We start from the raw sequence: 22,076 nt of genomic DNA, 5'->3' as shown, positions 1-22,076 counted from the left end.
GCAGGATATATTCCCTTTAATCATTAATGGCATGCTGTGAACATTCTACCGCAATCATTATTTCTGCCAGTGTCCCACATTTTACCACAAAGTCTACAATCAACGATGCACTCGCCTCAGCTCAGAGGGAAGGATACATTCCATTTTGAGAGAAACATCATGTGATCTCATTTATGCCGTGATAAAGCTGAAGATGGGCAAAGCTAGAACCTTATCCAGCAAAATTGTGAAGATAACACAAGACAAATAATCATTTTACCCAAATCTTGAAATTTTTTTGAATAAATATATCCAAGTGGCATATGATTGATCTCCAGCAATCTCTACTCTGAGATACAAAAGTACACCATTGACATCTCTTTCGCTGAGTTCCTGAAAGCTTTCAGGGAATGGGTAAATGATTTGACCCTGATATGTGAACTGGTGGGGTATGTTTTTTCTTATCCGGCAATTTTTTTTCCAGCTTTGAAAAGGTATAATAATACAAATCCCTTTCAACTTGCTAATTCATGCCCCCCTTGACCACAACTCGAAATCTGGAAGAAAAACCAGTCAATTTTTATCCCAGATGCCTTAAGTAACGCCCAACTAGTGTGTCCAAGGAGGGTCCAGAGCTATAGATTTCCACAGAGGTGAAACTCACAAAAAATGAGATAACAACTAATTTTAAGTGTTAAGAAAACATCTAATCTTTTCCTCGTACTTTTGCAGTTAAGTTGGGCTAGAATTACAGTTATAAAACGAATGTTCATTCCACAAGTGAGATGCACAGGGCAACAGCCATCCCCAGCACTAGCGAGGTTATGTGAACTGCTGAACTTCTCAGCGTTGTCTTGCTATTGTTCATTTCTGCCAGGACCCCAGCAACAGCAATGTACACAAATCCGCCTGCAGTGAATCCCTATAGAAAGCAGAAACCCTTTAAGTACACCTGAAGTTATATTGCAGCAAAAAGAGGTATGCATAACCCATCAACGGAACTTAACCTCAATCAAAGATGACTGTCCTGGGTCTTGTCCCCAGAGCAAAGCCTGGAACAAAAGCAGTCATTTTCAGTTAACTTTTTTTTCCCGATATTCAAATTTATAAAGGATTAGCATTGACCTTGAAGACAGTACTCACCAACGCAGTTCCTGCTAATGCCACTAATGCTGAGAGGAAGTTGAAAAAAAGGGCTTTAGGTGCACTGAAACCAGATCTTACCAGAATACCAAAATCTCCTATCTGGCAGAAAAGGACACAGACCATTTCCGTAAGAATATTATCCTAAAAATGCAAGTAAAATAACGGGAGACAATTCACTGGCCCATGTACAACATAAAATTAAGTTTGTGCCACGCTTCTTCAAACTTAAAATAGAAACATAGTTGCATAGGTAGAGCCAATAGCATAGAAGCTAGAAGAGACTCACAATTTCCAGTGACTATAACATGTATACCTCATCCATAATCAATTTGAAACATGAAAACATATTAAAATTGAATTCATCCATTTTGGGGATTCAGCCTTCGCATGCACAAATGACCTACATACCTTCACCTTTACCTACCTTGGCCAGTGTGTGTATGTGTGCGAGTGTGTTAACAAGAGAGAGAGAGAGATAGATTGACTAGGAAAGATATTCAACAGATAAATAAGCTTAACTAGAGAAGCAGAGGACTACAATTTCCCTGATAAACATGGCCGAACCAAAATTTAACTCATCAAGAATTGAGAGGTAAAAATAATATTCAGACAATGGATCACTTTCCATAATCATACTTGTGCAATTGAACCTCATTATCCGCTACATTCAACAAACGATGATTGGGAAAATTAGAACTATGGCATTCTTAAAATGCTTTTGAATAAATATGTTCAATGTGTTATGTGGCTTTCCAGAACCATAGCCTCCACATATTACAATGTGTTTAGCACACCATCTCATGGCTTCCATCCAAGCATCATAATTTAAACAAGGACCCAAAGGCCAACCCGTAATGGGACAAGTTTAGACCTTTAGGGCCACGAGGAACCTTGTCTTCTATTATCACAGATCAAGATTTGATATTAAATTACAAAGATAAAAAAAGGGATACCACAGGATGGAACAAGCAGAAGTCATTAGAAGCTATGTGAAGAGGTTGGTGATCATTCCAAATATCTGATTCGGGTAAGGATTAGCATGAATCCTACCTGCCAGTTTCCCCCACCATTTTCTTTTAGGATCAGTGCAATTTGAGGGGGGAAATCGCATTTGTCCATCTTCCTTTGGCAAAAATTAAAAACAAAAGGAAAAGGAAAGAAAGAGCAGCAAAACTCAAAATAGAGGATGGATTGACTTTAGACATGGAGTAGAAACACAGAGCAAAATAACATCTTCCTGGTTCTTTAAAGAAAGAAAGAAAGAAAGACAACTAGTACAAGCCTGAAAAACAGAAAAACTTATGATTTCAAATTATAAGAAAAGAATAGTTGGAAAGCTAAATACATTAGTGAGAAAAAAAGAGAACTCGTACCTCTTGAGGAAGCTCATGTGCAAGCAAAAAAAGAGTTCTAGACCATCCACCAACAGATCCATAAAGCAAAAATGCACTTCCAAGAGCCATTCCATCTGTAAAATTGTGCTGCGAAATTGATGCATATTATTTCTAAGCACATAAAAGACCTCCCTTAAGAAAAGCCATGCGAGTAAAAAAAGTCGCTTTTTTCTCTCTGAAATAATTTAAACAAATAAGCAGTTTCCCCTCAAGGCCAAGCCTCAAACAAAAACAAAAAAGGAACGCATACTTACAACACCATCAGAGATGAGATTAAGATAACCAAACACCAGATTTGAAGGTGACAGAGTATGTTCGTTTTCATTCAATGATCTAATATTATTCGCAGAGCCATCTGCAGCATCAACATCTGATTTATCATCCTTGCCCTCCTGCACGGTCTTTCTCTGCAGAATACAAGAACATCATCAGATTTGATGTTCATTTCAACAATCAAACAGAAAATTTATGCACAACACATGACTAGTGACCAATTTTCTAAGATTGCATCATAAAATAACATCAAGGAAAATTAAAAAAAAAAACTGGCATCAATTGTTACTAGAATTCTAAGCACCACATGACCACAAAAACAATCCTGTCTCATTTGTCCATCCTGTAAGCATTTGTACTTTCGCCAATCTCTTTTCCCTGGAAGAATTTCCTGAACCTCTACCAACTCAACTATTGGGTCCAAATTAGGACCACACAGTGGCTATTAACTCTGTCAGAAATCAGGGGAGATCAATGATTAACTGCAAATGCAGAAATAAAAACGGTATGCAATTTCCCAGGATTACCTTCCGAAGTAGAGATTCACTTTGAGTAAAATTAGTATCATTTGAAGAATCATCCAAAACTTCATCAGACCCTTTCCCATCACCTTCCTTGGAAGATTTTGACTGTGTCTTATCATGAGCATCACCGTCATCTTTCAGTTTCTTGCTGCTGTTGTGATTGTGATGGTGATGGCCATGATTCCAAGCATTAGCTCCAGTAGAATTGTCTTCAACATACCTCACCACCTTCTCTACAAGCAGAAAGAGTACAATACCAGCTGCGATAACCAATACACCACAATAAGAATTCAAGGTACTGTAACCCAATCGTAAACATGATAATAAGAATAAAAATAAAAAAATAAAACCAACAACCATGGAGGTGATCAATGAGTTTGCAAATTTTCATGATGCAAACAACACAGGACTTCAACAAGACATTAGATAGCATAGGCTATCTCACAAAGTTTTCTGTTTTCTGACCAGAGATTATAATAAAAGAACTGGTTTTCATCAATACAAGATAACACATCACAAATTTTAATAAACATTTTGAAGAGAAAGAAGCTGACTTGAGGAGGATTCTTATGAGAGAATCAGAATCTCATCTAACCTATAACAGTAATCACCTTGTTTATTCCACTCCACATGCATGTTTAAAGAGTGGTTGATCTCTCTCAGGAGTAATAGCATTTTTAGCACATATAAAATCAGTCGCAAAACAATATTCAAACACAAGTTCAGATCCTTTTGCAGTTAACTCACAAGAATAGAAGTAAATATGGTCCCCAAGAGGAGTGATGAGCATAGCTTGGGTATCCCCTGTACATCTAGATGATGGCTCTATCACCTCCTGTTTACCGAACCAGAGCTTATTTCTCCAACAACTTTATAAGGGGGGTTCTCTTGCATGCCTTTTACATGCTGAAGTAATAAATAAAATGCATACACTACAGTGCTATAGTGATATCCTACAAGAAAACATATACTTTTATCATTATTATGTACCATTTCCCAACACTCCTTGATGGAAGAAACAAAGACCCGCATGCAATTTCATGCATGTCCACATGCATGTGAAAGTGCTTGTGTCTGTTTGTCTATGCTTTCAAACAGAAAGAATAAAGATATCAGTGCAAAGGCATTGCGTGATGCATTTTATTACTTACCCAAAACAGATATTCCAACAGAAAGATCTTTCAAAGAATGTGAATGTGCATGGCCACGCTCATCTCCAGCATGAGCATGATGAAAATTGTCTGCATGGTGATCATCAGAGTGGGTGTGTTCGCCACCTGCAAGACATGGTTTATTAATTCATCACAGAACTAACAAAATAACTCCTGGAATCTGAAAAATGCTGCAATGAAATGCCAATTGACTTGTGTAAGGCTAAAAAACTTCGAATGTGATTTGGAAGCTGTACCGCCAATACTCGCTCTTGTCCTATACTTTTAAGTGCCTGTCCGCAATCCAATATTTCTGAGAAATAGTACTTAAAGCATTCACGTGCACTAAAACCAGTGCATGGAGCAGAGGGAGTACCCATCTACTGTTGCCAATTCAACAAGAAAAAGGAAATATCGTTGCCAATTAAGAAAAGAAAAGATTGAATAAAAATATGGAGCAGAGGGAGTACCTATCTACTTTTGCCAATTCAACAAGAAAAAAGAAAGATCTGGCTCTATAATAACAACAATCTGAAATGCGGTGCAGGAGCTTTAAATTATTTATTTTATTTCTGCTCTGGGATTTTTGTTTTAGCAAGAATTCACGTGACTAGCATGTGAAAATATTTGGATAGCTGGGATTAGAAGGTTAGTTTAGGAGTTCAATGTAGGCTTGATATTAGAGGTTTTATTATAAACCCGGTATAAATAATCTGTAAATCAGATTTGCAGCAATTGTATCATTAATTTTCATCAATAAACTTCAGAAACTAGAGGTTTTCTTAAAACCTAAGCTATAACACTTGGTCCCAACTTCTGTCCTACTTGTTTCTAGCCTTAATTCTGCTGCTATATAGCTGTTTTTCTTCCCACCCTACATCAAATGGTCACATGTTAGACTTATGACTCCTGGCTAAAAAAATAAAATCTCCAGTGTCAAAATGAACTGGAGACGACCTTCCAGTGTAATTTTTTATCACGTAGTTACCTCACATAAGATTAAAAATTGAGTAAATTGTGTGTAAATTAAATGACATTTATAGCTCGAGAGAATGAATTCAGGTGTACAGCTCCGTAATCCACAGACCCAAATCAAGACATGATATGTTCACTCACTGATAAAATGGAAACATAAGGTTCAGTAGAAAATAATCTGGGTACTGTAGTTATAAGCAAGACAGAGGACTGCTAGGCCAGCTCCACTGAGTTACTTCCAAATTGTTTTTTTCATCTCTAGGTACTTTAAAGGTAACAAAACTAAAATATATATTGAACACTCAAGTAAAAAGAATTCTGAAGGTCACATCACTTCAACGTGACTTCTCATGATCAAATCTTTGAAGTAGGCTCCTGAAAACAAATAAAGCTAGCTGCATAGCAATGTAATCCTCCTTGCCTGATTTGATGGACTAAGGTGATTTAAAGATATACTATTATAGGTGGCAAACTAAGCACTGTAAAGTAAGACTTGTACTCTCAGTAGCCACTGGATTCCAAAGAGGGTCAAGTAAGTGGCCACCAAATCATTTCTGCAAAGATACTCTAGATCAGGATGCCTCAGGCAATACAACCACACCATAAGAAAATATGGGAAATATAAAGCCAGGGTTTGTTTTTTAGGCAGCAGAAATGACACGGAATTCCCATGATGATATGAAAAAAGAAGTGGTCTGGGATCTTTACAGTGTTCCAAGTCATCAGTTATAAGTTCATGACTTCCAAGATGCAAGACAAAGTAAAGAAAGGACAGCAGACAATCATGATCATACCAAATGCATGTGGTAATTGATGAAGAAATGCATCCCCTAACATAGCTCCTGCCTGCAAAAATAGTAAAGTTGATCAAAATGAGTCAAACTAATAGCACTCGAAGAAAGAAATGCATCCATTAACATAAAAATGCATAAACAATTCAATTTTAAACGTTGTAACAAATGACCAAGAGATACTTAAAGAAGGATATACAAATGAGCAGATCTTCAAAGGATACCACATGTAAATTTACTTTAGTGATGTTTTACTTTTGAAAGCTGCACTAAAAGCAATTCATAAAATGGCACTCAGCAAAAAGTTTCTCATGTCACACAAAAGCAGCAGTAAAACTAATTCTTATGTAACAAAAAACTTGAAATGGCATCTTCTCTGCTGATTCCTGTAACATTACTATCATTTCCCAACCAAAGGCCCCATCCCTCCACCGGCAACAAATGGATTTGCTATTATACATAAATAAATAAAAAATTGATTTGCATTAGAGTTAAATAAACCATCCATAAAAATAGCCCTTCATGAACAAACTAGTATCAATGATGAGAACAAAGAATAAATAGGAGAACAAGTGAAGATAACAATGAAAATAGATTAGAACCAAGCATCAAAGATAACCAACCATCGAAAAATATATAAATAAAAACAACTAGCATGATTACCACTAAAACAAAGTCAATGATGGAAGCAAATGACAAGTAGCAGCGATAGAAGGGAACAAAATAGCAGATCAACACCATCCAAGCACTCAACGGAAAATATGCACATAATCTATAGACACCAATTCAAGTAAATTTAATAACATGGTTGAAGAATCTCACCCCAAATAAAGCCAACGAATCCACAATTGCCTTGGATGGTTTTCCTTTTACTGCAATAAACAACAGATTTAGTTTCATTCATCAAAATACACTTCTAATAAAGTATAAGGCGTCATTTCTTTTAAAGACGAGAACTGAAGTAAAGAAATAGGTACATCAGTATGAATTGACAATGAAATTACTCACTAAATATGACTGGCAAGAAAATCAGGCAGATAAGGGAAGCCAAGCTCACCAAAAGTGAGCAGCCCAACGCATGTATCCAAAGACCTGGAAAGAGAGAGAGAGAGAGACCTTAGAAACATCCATGCTTTATATTGGACATAGAAAAAAGAGTCAATGTTTAAATTTATTTTCCTTTTATTGCATTTTCTCAGCTGCCAGACAGCAACGACACTCGCACAATTTCACTAAGCAGCAAAAAAAGTAAAGAAAAAATACCTAAACCAGAGAGTTCCAAACCGCGGTGGTGGTCATGGTCATGGTCATGGTTGCCAAACCCGTAGAGTTTCATATCCTCCTCCTCGGCCAATTCCTCCGGCAGCTTCGATTCAATCACTCCAGGATTATGCTCATGGTGGTGGTGGTGTTGGTGTCCGTGAGCGCAATCATGGTGGTGATGGTGTCCATGGGAATGTTGATGCACTGGCGATGCACAGAATTCATTGCCAAAACATAGATCCGAGCAAGATACGAGCAATAAGAACAAAGCTAACAGAATCCGTTTCCGTTTCGGCTCCATTTTGGCAAAGGACAAGAAAGAAGGAAATCAAAGTGAGAGAGTGGTTGACTATAATTTAAAAAAAGGAAAGGAAAGGAAAGAATGGCGGTGTGCTGGATTTGTTTCGGTTCGGGGGGTTTTAAGAAGGGCGGCGTTTGCAGGTGCCTTCAATGGTGATGAAACAGACGATACAAAGGAAAAGCACGATTATGCCGATTATGATTCCGAATGTTACTACATCCATTCTCTCTCTCTTTATTCGACCATTACTCTGATTATTTTCTTTTTCTTTTTAGTTTTAGTTTTGTTTTCTTGGAATTATAAAGATTAAAACGGAGCTGACGCTGGCAGTGGCAGTGGCAGTGGCAGTGGCAGCCAAAAGGAGCCTTACTCGCGTGGGTTTTCACTATGCTCTACTTTTCGAGCAAAATTTTATGTTTTTTTAATGTAGTATTTAATGGTTTTTTGGTAATATAGTTTTAATTGATAATTAATTAATTTTAATTTTTTATGAAAATATAAGATTAAAAGAACAAGAACCGAAATAAAAAATGTGTCAAATATAAATGATATGTTATAAGTTTTATAAAAAATACATTTTGGTTCTTAAACTTTAAAAATCACGCAAAATTATACAATTATAGTACTTCAATATTTTTCAAATTCAATTTTGATATAAAATTTTATTTTTGTTATTTTTTAATCTCTAGCCGAAAGATGAGAGAGAGAGGTCGTCGGATTATAGCGGTAAAAAAAAAGTATCGTTGATATCGATTTAGGCTACCAAAACAGATCATATTTGTGTCAAATAGTTCGATTTGATTAGGGGAGTTAATATTAAGTGTTTTTTTTTTAACTTTTAAAGCTCATGAAAAAAACATATCTAAGCTCATGTTGATTTTTGGATTCGGGTTGATTTTAGTTTTTTTTATGTTTGTTGAGGCAATATATAGGTTTATTACGATTCTGACGGTATTTTATAAGTGTTATGGGTCAAAAATGGGTTGAAAACAAGGTTTTTGGTAAAAATTACTTAAGTCCCGATTTTAATATGGGTAAATTAAACGATGCGTCGCCTGAGTTTTTTTCAAAAAAATTAGGGTGGATGAACCCATTTGCAAACAAAAAAAAATTAAAGGCCAAATTGTGTGGGCCCTGACAAAATGGGTCAGACCCAATAGCGCCTAACCTTTGCTTTAAAAACAAATTAAATTAATGATTCTTTTTTATGGTTTTTTCTCTAAGTTTTTTTAATTTCTATTTGAATTAGTATCCTTTATCTCTTTTATTTTGTTGGAAAATTTCTTTTAAATAACAATTGTTTTTTTTTAGTTATGTATTTAAATTTGAAGTATTTTTTGGATTTATCTATAATTGTTTTTTATCTTTTGTACAGATAAAATTTATTTTTGAAAAAAAACTATTTTCAGATAATGCCTTGCATAATGTTTTTTTTCCTTTTATTTTATTAGATCAATTTAATTTGTGTCTCTATTTCTATTATCGTTTGCTTAAATAAAAAATATTTTAATAAATAAATTTAGCAAACACAATCGGGTAATATATCCTGTCTTTCGAGATTAAATATTTTGATCTATATTTATCTTTTATCTTTTAATTTTTGTTTTTAGGTATCGTTAATAATTTTTTATTCATTTACACATATAATTCTTGATTTATCTGATTACATATATGTATAAAAAAAATTATTGTTCTCACTTTCTATTTGGCCCGTGAATCATTTTATTATTCTTACTTTCTATTTTTCTACAGTAGCTATGATTTAATGAGAGATTTTCTTGGTGTTTAATTTCTTTTCTTTTTTTTCTTAAGCTATACTTATAGAAAAAATTAGTAAAATAACATGGTTGGAAAAGGAAAATTGTTAATCTGTTCTTTATCATAAATTATTTTTTTCAAAATTTTTAGTTGTCAAAACAACTTATATACAATCATTTTATTTCTATACTTAATAATTAATCTGATACCGTGGAAGTTTTTTTCCTAGAGATTTGAATGACTAGGGATGACAAAATCACTTGCCACAACTCACAACTCACAACTCACAACTAATATCTGACTAAATCCAACCTAATTAGGGCGGCGCGTGTGAGATGTTTTCTCTTAACACATAAATAGCGATATAGTTCTAGGCTTTCGAAAACCCGTGTCCGTTCTGCTTCTTCCTTCCTTTATGATAAATCCATCTATGGCGATGTAGAACTCCATACTGTGTTTATTGAATCGCTCGTTGATGTAAAAGCAGCAGGGTACAACCCAACGCCATATCTTCTCAAATTTTTCTTGGGCCACCTATTCCTGACATCCAGAAATTTTCCTCGGGAGCTCAAAATCCTGCTGAACCTCGTATGACCCCTACAAAAATAGAAAATTGAAATTACCATTTCCTCAAAATAAACTAGATCATTCCAAGTCACGGTCATGCACCTACCGATATGTTGGAGAGAAAGAAAGCAAGATCGGCGGCATCAATTTTTAGGTTTCTTAGGCTTCCTCGACTTCACTTTCTTCTCCTCTCCCTTGGCATTCTCCTTGGAAACTTAAGCATCATCTCTATCGTAATCATCATTGTTGTCATCAGCTCGGTGGTGATGCTTTAAAATACTACATTTTGGTTTTGATTTGAGTTAGATTTTTATGAAAAGAGAGAGAATGATATTTAAAAAGAGAGATCATGTTTGGAAGAGAGAATTTCTTATGTCTTTTGTTGAGTTTCACGAGGGTAGTTTGGTATTTTCATATATTAAAATAAAAATAGTTTGGCCTTTTCTTTTATCCAATTTGAGAATTTATATTGACCCAAGCTGTAATTTTTTAAAACTTGATAAATTTTAAAATAAAAAATTTGGATGTTCAGGGGACACCTGACGGATGGAAAATGTTTTTCATCCAATTTGACCGCGTGCAGATTGGATGCAGGTGATGGTTAAAAACTTACAAGGTCAAGTGCTGATACATTAAAATAAATAATAAATAAAAAAGAACCCGTCCTGGTCCATCGCAATCCCTACCGTCGACGGTGGCCCCATTTACATTTACGGCTCAACGGCTTTATTTTGTCCTTGCTAATCAGGAAATTTTCGTATCAGCACTGATTCGTATGTTGCGTTCCATTGTGTACTTGTAGCTTGTCCATGTTTATTACTAACAGCATTGTCCCACTTGTCCCCTTGCAGAACATTTTTCACTGGCATGCATTCAACTACCAAGATCACAGTCATTCCGATATCATACTCTGCCCGTGTCACTCGCAGATTACGTGTATGATTAAACACTCGGTGACAAATCATTCTCACCCTCTAGTTCATCGCAGCAAAAGAAACGGCACAGTAAATTATGCAACGCTCATGCAAGATGAAACATACGCAAAACCCACTAAGCATTTGCAACGACTCAAGCAACAAGCTGCAGGTAGGCAGAGGTTAAAAGTACAAAAATGTACTGTGAAGAACAGCAAACTGAACGAACTCCACAGAAGAAAGACAAACAAGACAAACTTCCACCAAGTCAAAACATTTATTCCTTGTCAACCTATCGCACCACAGTTTCTAAAAGATGCATTCTCCAAATATACCAAGGTTCCTAAACATCAAATGATAGACAATCACACTGGAATCCATAATATACACATTCGCAAAGCACAAGCAAAACCCACATAACATGGTCAGTACTATCACGAAACTAACATAATGCCTGTATTGTTGAACGAGAGCTGATGTTTCCAAACTAGTATCTACCGGTGTTGGTCACCCCTTCCACAAGCTGATATTCTTCAGAGAAAATAGCATCCCAGTGGACTCCTCAACATCAGTAACCACTCTCCAAGAACCCCTAACAATGATCACAATCATACACTAGTGTACATCTGTTTCATATTCACAAAGTTCCACAGCTAGAATTGAAGTTTTAGGTCATCAAACTTCTACAAGGTCCCATGTTCCTGCATGACAACTATCATATAATTAATGGTGTGATCAACTAAGGTGGAGAGGAAACTCAACTAGCAAATGGAATTTTCAGTCAAGAAACAACATTGTAATTTGGACACAGCAAGACAAAAAGTTTCCTTTTTGCCTTGCAAGACAGATGAGCCAGCGTTCATCATTTTTATAAAAATCATGCTAATGTACCTTTTCTTTTCCATCAATTGTCTATAATCCATATCAGGTTGACACAAAGGATAATAGCACAAGAGTTAAAACAAAAAAAAAGGCAGAGGGCTAGGCTAAAGAGAAAGCAAAGCATACCATTCCAAATCACTTAACCCTGCGGAGGAGAGCCAGGCTCAGAACCACAAACAGATGCAAATGACATCGTTTCCTCTTTTGATATGGCAACAAAGTTCAACGGTGCAGTAGACAGCCTTCTCATTTCCTTGAAATAGCCATTTTGACGTCCAGAATAGGATCGAGGAGTGAGGAGTTCAGGAGTTGCACCTCCAAATGAGTTCCTACGAGGTGTGGGAGTCATAGAACCATTTCCATTTGCACGATAACCATTTGGTTTCCTAAAACTGTTAGTTTTCCGTGGACTGGGTTTAGACCCATACATGGCTTCCTTCTCTGTTTGCAGTAGATCTTGGAGCTTCTTTTGGTCCTGTGAAATTAGACAATCAACTGTCAACAAATTCACTGCTGGATGATTTCAGAAAATAGCAATTTGATGAAAACATATTTTAGGGTCAATCTAAATGGTTAATCTTTTCTAGATAACAGGAGACAGGTCAAAATAGCAAGAAAAAACCGATCGTCATGTCTTCCATTTATGAAATCATTTAGTTTGTGAAACACCATGGAATTACACAATGCCATTAATATATCAACATGTCACAGATTAATTACCCTGTATCTCCTTTTCTCCTCTTCTCTCTGTTGTCTGGTCAGTTTGTAATCCTCCAGTATAGATACCAATCTAACCTGCAGAGAACAAAAGGACAATTTTATGAGAGAAATAAAGCCACTGAATGTGCGCGCGCCCGCGTGTATGAATAGAGAGAGAGAGACTCTGAATAAAATACCCACCCCGTCATAGAGAAATAACATCTTCTTTTCATCTTCCCAAGCTAGGGTTTTGAATATCAGATTGTCAACCATTGCTGCAAAGAGTACATCATTAGCTCTGAAAAGCTACAGATTCAGACAAGCGGTTGCGTAATCAAAGAAATCAGTACCTGAAATTTTGCTTACGGTCACTCGAGCTCGTTCTGCACGTTTAAGGTTGAGATGTGCACCTCTTCCAGCGTTGTACCTGTTAGTGTCCTGAAATTTAAAAATAGATCTCTTAATGCCTATAGATTTACTCATGGTTCATTAATTTGAATCAAACTGACAACTACTATGCATCGTTATTCTAGAAAATTATAGCTACAAGAATAGTAAGGGGACCACTATCTGTTCTGAAGCCATGCTGCCAAGCAAGACAGCTAGAGGACAACAAACATGAAAACCAACATATGCACAATTAACAAATGAATACAGGAAGTGAAAAGGAAAAATCCTTGCATACTTGATTATAGTCTTCAAGCCAATTTTCCTCTTCACATGCAGAAAGCCATCGGTCTATCCTATCCATAATTTCTTTTCGGCTAATAGCTTCCTCTTTAGCTCTGACTATCTGGGCTTCGATGTTTGCCAAAAGTTCAGAAGGATCCACTAAACCTGTACAAAAACAGCATGGTTTAATAATCAACATTCTTTGCCATGTGTTTAATAAAGAATTGACCAATAAAAATAACCTGAGAAAACAAGAACATATGTACCAGAATCTATCAATGCAGTGGATTTCTCAGGATTAGTACTTGTATCAGGTTCTATATGAGTCATTTTGCATACGCCCTCCAAATCTGATCTCCTTTTCATTACTAGTTCTTTCATTCTGCTTGCTTTTAACTTAGTGAGCCTCTCCACTTCTGTCGATGCCTGCCAAAAGAACAAGTAAATTCAAGGATCTACTTTCTGAATGAGAATAAATAACAAATTAAGAAAATGTCAAACCTGTTCAATTATCTCTGCTGATAGAACACCTGGTTCTATGATTTCAGATTCAGCAAATCCAAGAACAGAAGTAATTCTAGAAAACTTGTTTTTCTCTTCTGTGGGAGAGTCCATCAAATTCAAAAGTTCAAATAACGATGCTGCAACATCTTTCAGCTGCACTTTCGAACAGTTCTTCAATTAGTCCAGTATAAGAAGATTAGATACTGAAAAATGGATGTATGTGCATTACCTTTTGGATTCGAGCTTTTCTTTCCAATTTCAACATGCGAATGGCCTGTTCTAGACCTTCCAGCGTGCTGTTGCTTATATTTGTGGATTGTTCCTGTTGGGTTCCATGCAAGCTTGGATGTACTCCACTTACTGTCTTGCCAAAATCTAACCCAAGCACACCACATAGAGAATGCACCTCATTCACATATTCAAAGACCTTATGAAGGCGGTCAGACTGCAAAAACAGATCAAAGTATGCTCTTGAATTATCAAAGTGTGATGGCATCTTACAATGATTTCATTTCACGAGTGTCCTAAATATCAAAGACACCAGCAAGATTCTACAGAAGCATACAAAAGGTTGCGATGATTAACAACCTTTTCCATGATGTAAATATGCTGCAGGTATACACTGATTTGAGCATCAGATTGCCATTGACACGAGACATAAATCTTGGGGTATAATAGTGTTAGCAAGCAATTAGAACTTCATAACCATCTCATACTTCAATTAGCATACCTTCTCTTTTTGAATACTGCGAAGATGTGTTTGATATTCACTAAGCTTTCTTAACGACAAATCCTGCTCATCTAGAGTTATATTTGTCACCAGAGTATTGTTGAGATTATTATATTCAGAAATCTCACTGCTGATTTTTTCAATTTGTGCCTTAATCTCTGCAAATTGCTTTATCCGTTCTTCTTTCTTCATCCTCAGATCTTCTACAACTGGTGTAACAGATGCAAGTTTTTCCTTCAATGATCTAGTCCTCTTCTCTGTCTGAATCTGAAATTTTTTTCACAATGAATCAGGTGAACAAGTGATCAACTGAGGATGCATTTCACTCTCAAAAAACGGTCATAATGACCTTCTAAGATGCTTCCTAGTTTGCTTCAGTGTCAAAACTTCCAGTACATGCAGACAAATAGCACATGTTCACTGACATGAGCACACCCATAAACCAACTACAGGGCGAAGATCAAGGAACATGAAAGGCACAGAAACGTTAATAGTTCAACGATAACCTCCTATGCTAAAATTTCTCAGATAAAAAACTAGAAAATTGCAAATGATAACGGAGGGAATAGAGAGATGGAAAAATACATTGCTCTTTTTTAGATAAGAAAATATTATTGGGAAGAGATGAATGCATGACGTGACAAATGTTCTTTTTTGTTTTTGGAAAAAAGTCATCTCTATCCTCTGGCTGGTGCTGTAACAGATTGAATGGATGATAAAAACTTATATTTGTACGTACTCTGTCATATTAGCAATTTCTTTTTACATAAAAGTTGATATTACTGCAGTTCTTCTTGGTAACCTAAGGTTCAGATAGACTAATAAGACTCTGGATATGGGATGAGTAATATAGATAAACCTCTTTGGCTAAGTAAAGCTTTGGTCCCCTGCAACCCTTATAAACTATCTAAGAAGGATCATTGAAAGTAATTACAGCAAAGCAGAACACAGTTAGGTCTGCTTGGGAAGAGAAGCTTGCAAATTCACCCACCTTGTTCAACATAAATAAGTGTACAAAGCTAGAGTAAATCAATTGCAAAGACAATTGAATACTGAGCAGAGCAATAATTCAAGTGACGTGCAAGTTGAATATTGCATAGAAGGGTAGCCAAATTAACATACAACAACCATGAAAACTTAATTTAGTGAAATCTTTACCGGAGAATGAACGCTAAGCTCTCCAAGAGCAGCCATAAGTGTTGCAAGTTCAGCTTCCTTAGCTGCAACAGACTGATGAAGTCGTGCTTTGGAATTGGCAGCATCCTCGACCTTTCTCCGGTAAACTTCCAGACATTCTCTCTCCAGCTCCAGTAGCATGCGGTCCTTTTCTGCTTCACTCTCGCCAATGTCAGTCCATATTTGCTGCTTAGAGAACAATAAAGCCAGTAAATTTACTGAAATGGAAGTTGCACCTCTTTTTTTTTCTTTTGGGGAAATGTGAAGGTGGAGTTTCTTCTATGGTAAAACAAACAATAAGAAAGCCAGTTGACTGTCAGAAATATTCCTTTGTTTTCTTTTTCTTTTTGCTATTGTGATACAGAAACAGGCAAGTGACAAGCTTCAGAGAAGGACAACAACTCTCCCTTCAAGCAACTAAATTCAAGGAACCCGGTTAAAAAATTTATAGACCATGACACAGGCAACCAACTCGCCCGCCTTGAACTACTATTTCTCATCAAGACAAAAAACATGCAAGAACAGACAAACAACGCATCAATTTTCACAAAATCCCCCCCAAAAAAAACAAATTACAATGCAATTACTTGATCCAATTCAACCAAAAGCATCAAACTCGCCTTCCCACACAGTATTATTCGTTACATACATAAATTCGGTAAATGGCAACTTTCAGTGGAATCCGTAGAAGTTGAATGGGGTTATAGCAGATTTCCTGAAGTATTATGTCTAAATGAATACATTAGAACTTAACTGTAACCCCAAAACCTCACTGTGAACAATTCTTCTAAGGAAGCAGCTAGTAAAAGCTCACAGAATAGAGGTGTCCCATACTCCACTCCCACCCAAAAAAAAAAAAAAACTTTCAATAGCCCGTAATCATGTGTCACCCGGCCTCGCATGCGCATCTCTAAAAAAATCAAAATTTCATTAATGAAAAAAAAAAGCAATTGAGGTTTCATAAATCCAACAACATTTAAGTGTGGCCCAGTTAATTTCAAGACCCAGTAAACACAACAGATGAATTAGGAAAAACATCAATACAGGAAACCAAATAACACGCACACATCAATGCAACCCACAGAACCAATCAAACATGAGAATAATAGACAACAAAATCTGTAGAAAAATAACCAAAAATATTACCAAAAAAAGAATTTTAAAGCGTAGGAGAAAAGTTACATAATTAAATGTCTGCACAAATTAAATAGTACTCTGATTTTTTAAGAAAAAGGACTTCTAATTTCTAAACTCTAGGGAGCAGATCACTGTTGCTTCTTCAAAGAGCCCAAAAGAGGCCTAATTCTTAGCCCTAATAGACCCATTATGATACACACTAATAAAAGAAACAATGAATGCTCCATCTTTTTTATCAGGAAAAAACACTAAAAACTTTCTCGAAAACCCATCATTACAAGTTGTAAAGTAAATTTCCGAGAAAAGAAAAGGAAACCCCCATTTTTTTTCTCTTCCCAGACACCATATTTTGCGAACAAAAACAAGAAAAAAAACTCAAATAGAAAAAGAAGAAGACAGAGAGAGAAAGGTAAAGAGGGATTAAAGAAAAAGACCTGAAGCTCTCTGAGCAAAGTATTGCAGCTAGTGCTTGTAAACAAACTGGTAGTAGGACTCCCAATGGTCAGCATTTCTACAAAAGTTTACCACTTACCGAGTAGCCCCTCTCTCTATCTTCCTAGGAATTCAAGCAAGAAATGCAGAGTGAGTACCCAAGAAGAGACTTTTATGCCACCAAAAACAAAAGGAACCCAAACACTACAGCTTCTCTGAAGAAGAGGGGCCAAGAAGTCAAGACCCTAAAAAAACCCAAGAAAATTTAGGAGTAGAAAGATGCAAGTGGGTTTACTTAGATAGTCAAAAAGAAACCAAGAAACCAAGAGACATTGCTTCAAACAACCTTAGCTTCCTCAGATCTAAAACCTCTAGCAACACCAGCCTAGCTCCCTTTAAAACTCTTCCCTTTTCTTTTCAAAATTAGAAAGAAATAAAAAAAGGGAAGCAAGAGACCAAGAGGATCTTGAGAGGGTAAAAGCTTATTCAGGAGAAAGAAGATAATGATTGGCAATTAAGAAAAGAAAAGAGATTATTATTATAATTAATAACAATAAGAAAGAAAAAAGAAAAGGACCTGTCCCCAAGTGAAAGATATGTAATTTTAGTGGAGGTGAGGCTATAATGCGCCAATCAGTAAAGAAAAACAAAAAACCACAACAGAAGCAGGTCATGAAAAGCCAGGGCAGCTTAAAAAGAGAGACCGACTGACACAAGAAAGGTATCTGGCGCACATTAGCAGCTTCCAAAATATTTTCACTAGCAGTGCTGGGTTTCTCTCTCGCTCCTTTCTTTTCTTTTCCAAACAAAGGAAGTGACGACAGTCAGTAGGTGGTGAGAGAGTGAGAGAAAGAACTTTGAGTTGAATAATTTAATTAATATTATTACACAACAAATCATAAATTATTACTGTACAGAAATTTAGTGGGTATTCTCTTCTTTTTGTAACCGATCTCGTGAAGATAGAGCGTGGTTTACACGGTCCACTTGAGACTTACGGTTGACTTTACGTAGAGAAGGATGCGTGGTGGGGACGGTGCTAATTTATTGTTGTTCAGCACTGACTCAGAGTAGTTGTCTTGATGTTAAATGATATGAAATATGAATACAAGACTGGGAATGTGGTAAATTTTATTTTAAAAGTATTTTTATAATAACATATAAAATAATTAAAAATAATAATATAAAACTAAAAAAAAATATAGGCATTATTAAATTTGATTTGAAACCTATCGAATCTAATTTTAAAATATATATATTTGAATTTTTTATTTAATGAGTAACAAATAATATGGATATCAAGAAATTTAGCTGATGATTATTTCTAAGTATGTGTTTAGTAATGTAATGTAAGGTGATTTTTAAAAAATAAATAAATTAAAATTATATTAAAATAATTTTTTAATATATCAGCATGTTATAGAAGAGCATTAAAAAAAAATATTATATTTTTGTTAGATTAAAAACAGTTTTAAAGGAAATTTAAAAAACATGTTTTAAACTGAAATATCAAACTCACACTCACGCAAAAAATCAAATACAAAGATGCCTCAGCAGTCAGCATCACTTACTCACAAGGATGAATGTTCAAATTTTAATTCCACTTTATTTATCTATCCACGGAGGACTTGTATTTTCTATTAAAATTAATTGTTTTTTTTATGAAAATATTTTCTAAAAAAATGTGCTTGATGTGAAGATATGGGAAGATACCCTTGTTTTTGTCTGAGGTATGTGAGCACAAGCATAATAAAATGGATGGATTTTAAAAAAAGTCTCATCAATTTCAACAATAAAAGATTAAATTCATCTAGTTATTTTTCTCGGATTATTGATTTTACTTTTTTAGTTTCGTAAGTGGAGAAAACATGTTGTGTTCGGGCCATAGAAATAATTAACTTATTATATGTTTCTTCACTCTTAATTATTTTTATTTACGGAACCATTTTTAAAGATAAAATAATATTTTTTTTACTTTTTATTTAAATTAAATTGATATATTTCGTAATAAAGTATGCTTTTTTAAAATTAAAAAACCTTGGAAACAGATAAAATAAAACAACTATTTTCAAGATTATGAATTATTTTTCTTCGTGACCTGAGAAGAAACCCGTAGTTTGGAAACAGGCAAGGCTGTGTTTGGATAAAGGGAAAACGAGTATGAATGGCCCTGCACAAATAAGCGTTTCTGTATTTTGTTGGAGGATTGTGACACTTCACCTGTATTTTTGTTTTCTACCTTACAGAACGTAGGAAGCATGTTTTAAATACATTTTTTCCGCGATTAAACAAATCAATCTTCGAAATATATTTAATCCGTAGAATTAAAAAATAAAAAATTATAACCATCTAGGTGGTGGTCCAATAATAAGAGTTTGGGATCAAGAGGTTTGCTCCCTCTGTAGTCTTAGTTTCGAGCCATGTGGTTGCTCATATGATGGCCACTGGAGAATTACATGGTCGTTAACTTCAGAGCCCGTGGGATTAGTCGAGGTGCGCGCAAGCTGGCCCGGACACCCACGTTAAACTAAAAAAAAAATTAAAAAATTATATTTTACCTATCAAGAGCAAGATTCAAGGGGTAATAAGCGTAAGAGATATATATATATATAAAAAAAAAACTTAAATTAAGAGGTAAGATATTCCAGTACATGCTCTATATGTTTTTAAGTTTATATTTTTAAAACTGAAAAACAAGGAGCGATGCTCTTGACGGATGAGAACTGCTTGGATAGTAACGGAACGAGAGAACATAAACTGACACTTTTAGTTCTAACTTCTAACACACTGGAAGGTCATGGTCATTGGGTACTGTACTTTGCGAGTTAGAAACTGAGTTGACTTTTCGTTTCCCTGAGCTGGCATTTCATTTCGTGGATGTATTTTCCCTTCCAAAATCACCTTTTCAAAAAAATGACTTTATGGATGTGTTTTGTGTTGGTTGACCAAAATGTCAGAGATACTGAACTCAAAAAAATCAAACACAACAAGTTTTAAATCATAATTTTTCATCTCGATAAATGTAAATAAGTACACCCATGTTAATTTTAAAAAATAAAATAATTGCATTTAAAAATAATAATAAAATTTAATTAAGCTAATTAAGTTATGGATGAAACTTGTTAGATCAAATCAATTTTAAATTAATATTTTTACATCGGTTGAAAGACAAATTAACTAAATTCTAGATTAATTCATCAAGTCAGACTGTATTTAATAATTGTATTTTTGATAAAACGATTTACATAAAAGAGATTTCCATGAGTTTAAAGGTTTTGTGTTTGTCTTGAAATTTCAAGAGGAATTTTCATGAAAATGTTTTTTAATGTGTATGTCTCTCTCTATTTATTCTTTTATGTTTATCCTATGATAACTATAGAGGTATTTGAAGTAAATTAGTAGCCATCCTATCCTGTATTATTGTTATAGGACGGTATTTTTCTTATCATGGATTAATTATTATAAATACAAATTATACAATCAATTACCCCCCCTGGTTTCAGTTTCTTTGTTTGAGAAATGTAGGCAGATATGATGGGAACGAATTGAAATTTTTAAGAGACTGTTTGTCAAAGTATGGTCCCGGTTGTTTTTCAAATAATTTTTCGTGTCGAAATGCATGTCAATGATATTTTTTTATTTTTTAAAAATTATTTTTGACATCAGTACATCAAAACAATCTAAAATATACAAAACATAATAAATTTTAACAAAAAAATATTTTTAAATTTTTTGGAAACGCGTTTGCACCGCGTTCCCAAATAATGTCTAAGTAGTTGTATTTCCCTTTCAAACACCAACCTTCCTTTGCAATTAGGTATTCGAATTTCATTAACAAAGCAGTTAATTTCCCGTTTCAAACACTCTAATTCCACTAGAATAATAATAATAATAATAATTCCGATGCACAATATTCAAGCAGGACAGTCGCGCATTCACATTTTTTTTCAACGTTGAACATGGTCTTTGTGCTATTTGAAAAAATCAAATATTTTCCTTCATTTAGTATTAAAAGTTTCATATTCCTTTTTGTGTGTGTGTGTGTGGTTTGCAAAATTGTTAGAATCACGGGGAACAAGCTACCAACGAATTAAAATACTTTGTAATATTTATTTTCCAGGAGCTCACAATTTCACTCTTTTAATCTTCATCGGCATTACAGTGTCTATGAATTCAATGAATTTTTCATCTTTTTTCCAGTATATGATGTTGGAATTACTGGTGATGAAAGTAAAAAATTAAACATCGTAGTATAATTGGGGGCCGAGCACACCTAGGCTAGATGCTCATGCCTCACTTTCTTGGATCTCTATAAATTGCTTGTCTTTGGGGTGAAATGCAAGCTTTCTAGGTTTCCGAGGCTATAAAGACCGAACTCGGATGCGAAGAACTGGTAATGTTTTTGATAAATGAACTTTCTAGAATGAACAATTAGTGGTGGAAATTTGTTCAATTTGCGAGAAAATGCAAGAATGTGTCTCTGTATATGTATATGAGATGCATTTTTCAATTCCTCGACGAACTTACGATTCCATATCATCATCAATTATTATCCATATGAATGACGCATCAAAATGTTAATCACAATGTCCAAGTTGGTTTGGAAAATTACACCTTTTAACCTGATTTAAAACAATAAAAAATAAAAAAGTAAGATCTATAAAAAGTTAAATTAAAAGATGCGATTAAAAGATATAATTCTTTATAAATGTGCAGTGAAAGGTCGAAATGATAATTATCTCTGGGGTAGAGTTATAATATTTGACAACAGTTGCAGTCTTTTAAACTTGCAGCATAGTTTATAACCT

At 34.9% G+C, this 22,076-nt stretch overlaps 2 protein-coding genes across 10 annotated transcripts; both read right to left on the bottom strand.

The window, feature by feature from the left end:
* Positions 1 to 629: 629 nt before the first annotated feature.
* LOC7471445 (IAA-alanine resistance protein 1) lies at positions 630 to 8,147 on the bottom strand. Its single transcript, XM_002311516.4, has 11 exons — positions 7,497 to 8,147; positions 7,242 to 7,325; positions 7,056 to 7,105; positions 6,237 to 6,288; positions 4,468 to 4,593; positions 3,320 to 3,576; positions 2,774 to 2,926; positions 2,499 to 2,606; positions 1,123 to 1,224; positions 987 to 1,031; positions 630 to 901 (listed from the first exon to the last, which is right to left on the bottom strand). Exons 1-11 carry the CDS (start codon positions 7,795 to 7,797, stop codon positions 749 to 751), a joined length of 1,431 nt encoding a protein of 476 aa, XP_002311552.4. The 5' UTR covers positions 7,798 to 8,147; the 3' UTR covers positions 630 to 748.
* A 3,147-nt stretch (positions 8,148 to 11,294) lies between these two features.
* On the bottom strand, positions 11,295 to 18,169 carry LOC7471443 (65-kDa microtubule-associated protein 6). 9 transcript variants are annotated; one of them, XM_024607091.2, is made up of 13 exons: positions 17,615 to 18,169; positions 17,271 to 17,392; positions 15,682 to 15,885; positions 14,524 to 14,790; positions 14,023 to 14,238; positions 13,791 to 13,946; positions 13,556 to 13,715; positions 13,303 to 13,454; positions 12,968 to 13,055; positions 12,819 to 12,892; positions 12,639 to 12,713; positions 12,045 to 12,393; positions 11,295 to 11,737 (listed from the first exon to the last, which is right to left on the bottom strand). In XM_024607091.2, exons 2-12 carry the CDS (start codon positions 17,343 to 17,345, stop codon positions 12,058 to 12,060), a joined length of 1,803 nt encoding a protein of 600 aa, XP_024462859.1. In that variant the 5' UTR covers positions 17,346 to 17,392; positions 17,615 to 18,169; the 3' UTR covers positions 11,295 to 11,737; positions 12,045 to 12,057. The 9 variants fall into 9 exon arrangements, with proteins under 9 accessions (XP_024462859.1, XP_024462858.1, XP_002311550.2 ...); XM_024607090.2 differs by having other exon boundaries at positions 17,271 to 17,513; positions 17,615 to 18,100; XM_002311514.4 differs by having other exon boundaries at positions 17,846 to 18,100.
* Between the last annotated feature and the right edge of the window lie 3,907 nt (positions 18,170 to 22,076).

The sequence above is a fragment of the Populus trichocarpa genome, chromosome 8, assembly GCF_000002775.5.
Source record: "Populus trichocarpa isolate Nisqually-1 chromosome 8, P.trichocarpa_v4.1, whole genome shotgun sequence".
Taxonomy (NCBI): Eukaryota; Viridiplantae; Streptophyta; class Magnoliopsida; order Malpighiales; family Salicaceae; genus Populus; species Populus trichocarpa.
Note: the sequence above shows the minus strand (reverse complement) of the source record. Positions and strands in the feature narration are given on the sequence as shown.

What these genes read in the sequence shown, in the direction of transcription:
- LOC7471445 (XM_002311516.4), bottom strand. Translation starts at nt 7,797, where the DNA reads ATGGAGCCGAAACGGAAACGGATTCTGTTAGCTTTGTTCTTATTGCTC. An exon ending in TTTGGAACTCTCTGGTTTAG is followed by an intron (nt 7,326 to 7,496) that starts GTATTTTTTCTT and finishes CTCTCTTTCCAG; the next exon opens with GTCTTTGGATACATGCGTTG. An exon ending in TGTTGGAATATCTGTTTTGG is followed by an intron (nt 3,577 to 4,467) that starts GTAAGTAATAAA and finishes TGGTTATCGCAG; the next exon opens with CTGGTATTGTACTCTTTCTG.
- LOC7471443 (XM_024607089.2), bottom strand. Translation starts at nt 17,345, where the DNA reads ATGCTGACCATTGGGAGTCCTACTACCAGTTTGTTTACAAGCACTAGC. An exon ending in GACCGTAAGCAAAATTTCAG is followed by an intron (nt 12,893 to 12,967) that starts GTACTGATTTCT and finishes TACTCTTTGCAG; the next exon opens with CAATGGTTGACAATCTGATA. An exon ending in AGGAGAAAAGGAGATACAGG is followed by an intron (nt 12,394 to 12,638) that starts GTAATTAATCTG and finishes CTAATTTCACAG; the next exon opens with GACCAAAAGAAGCTCCAAGA.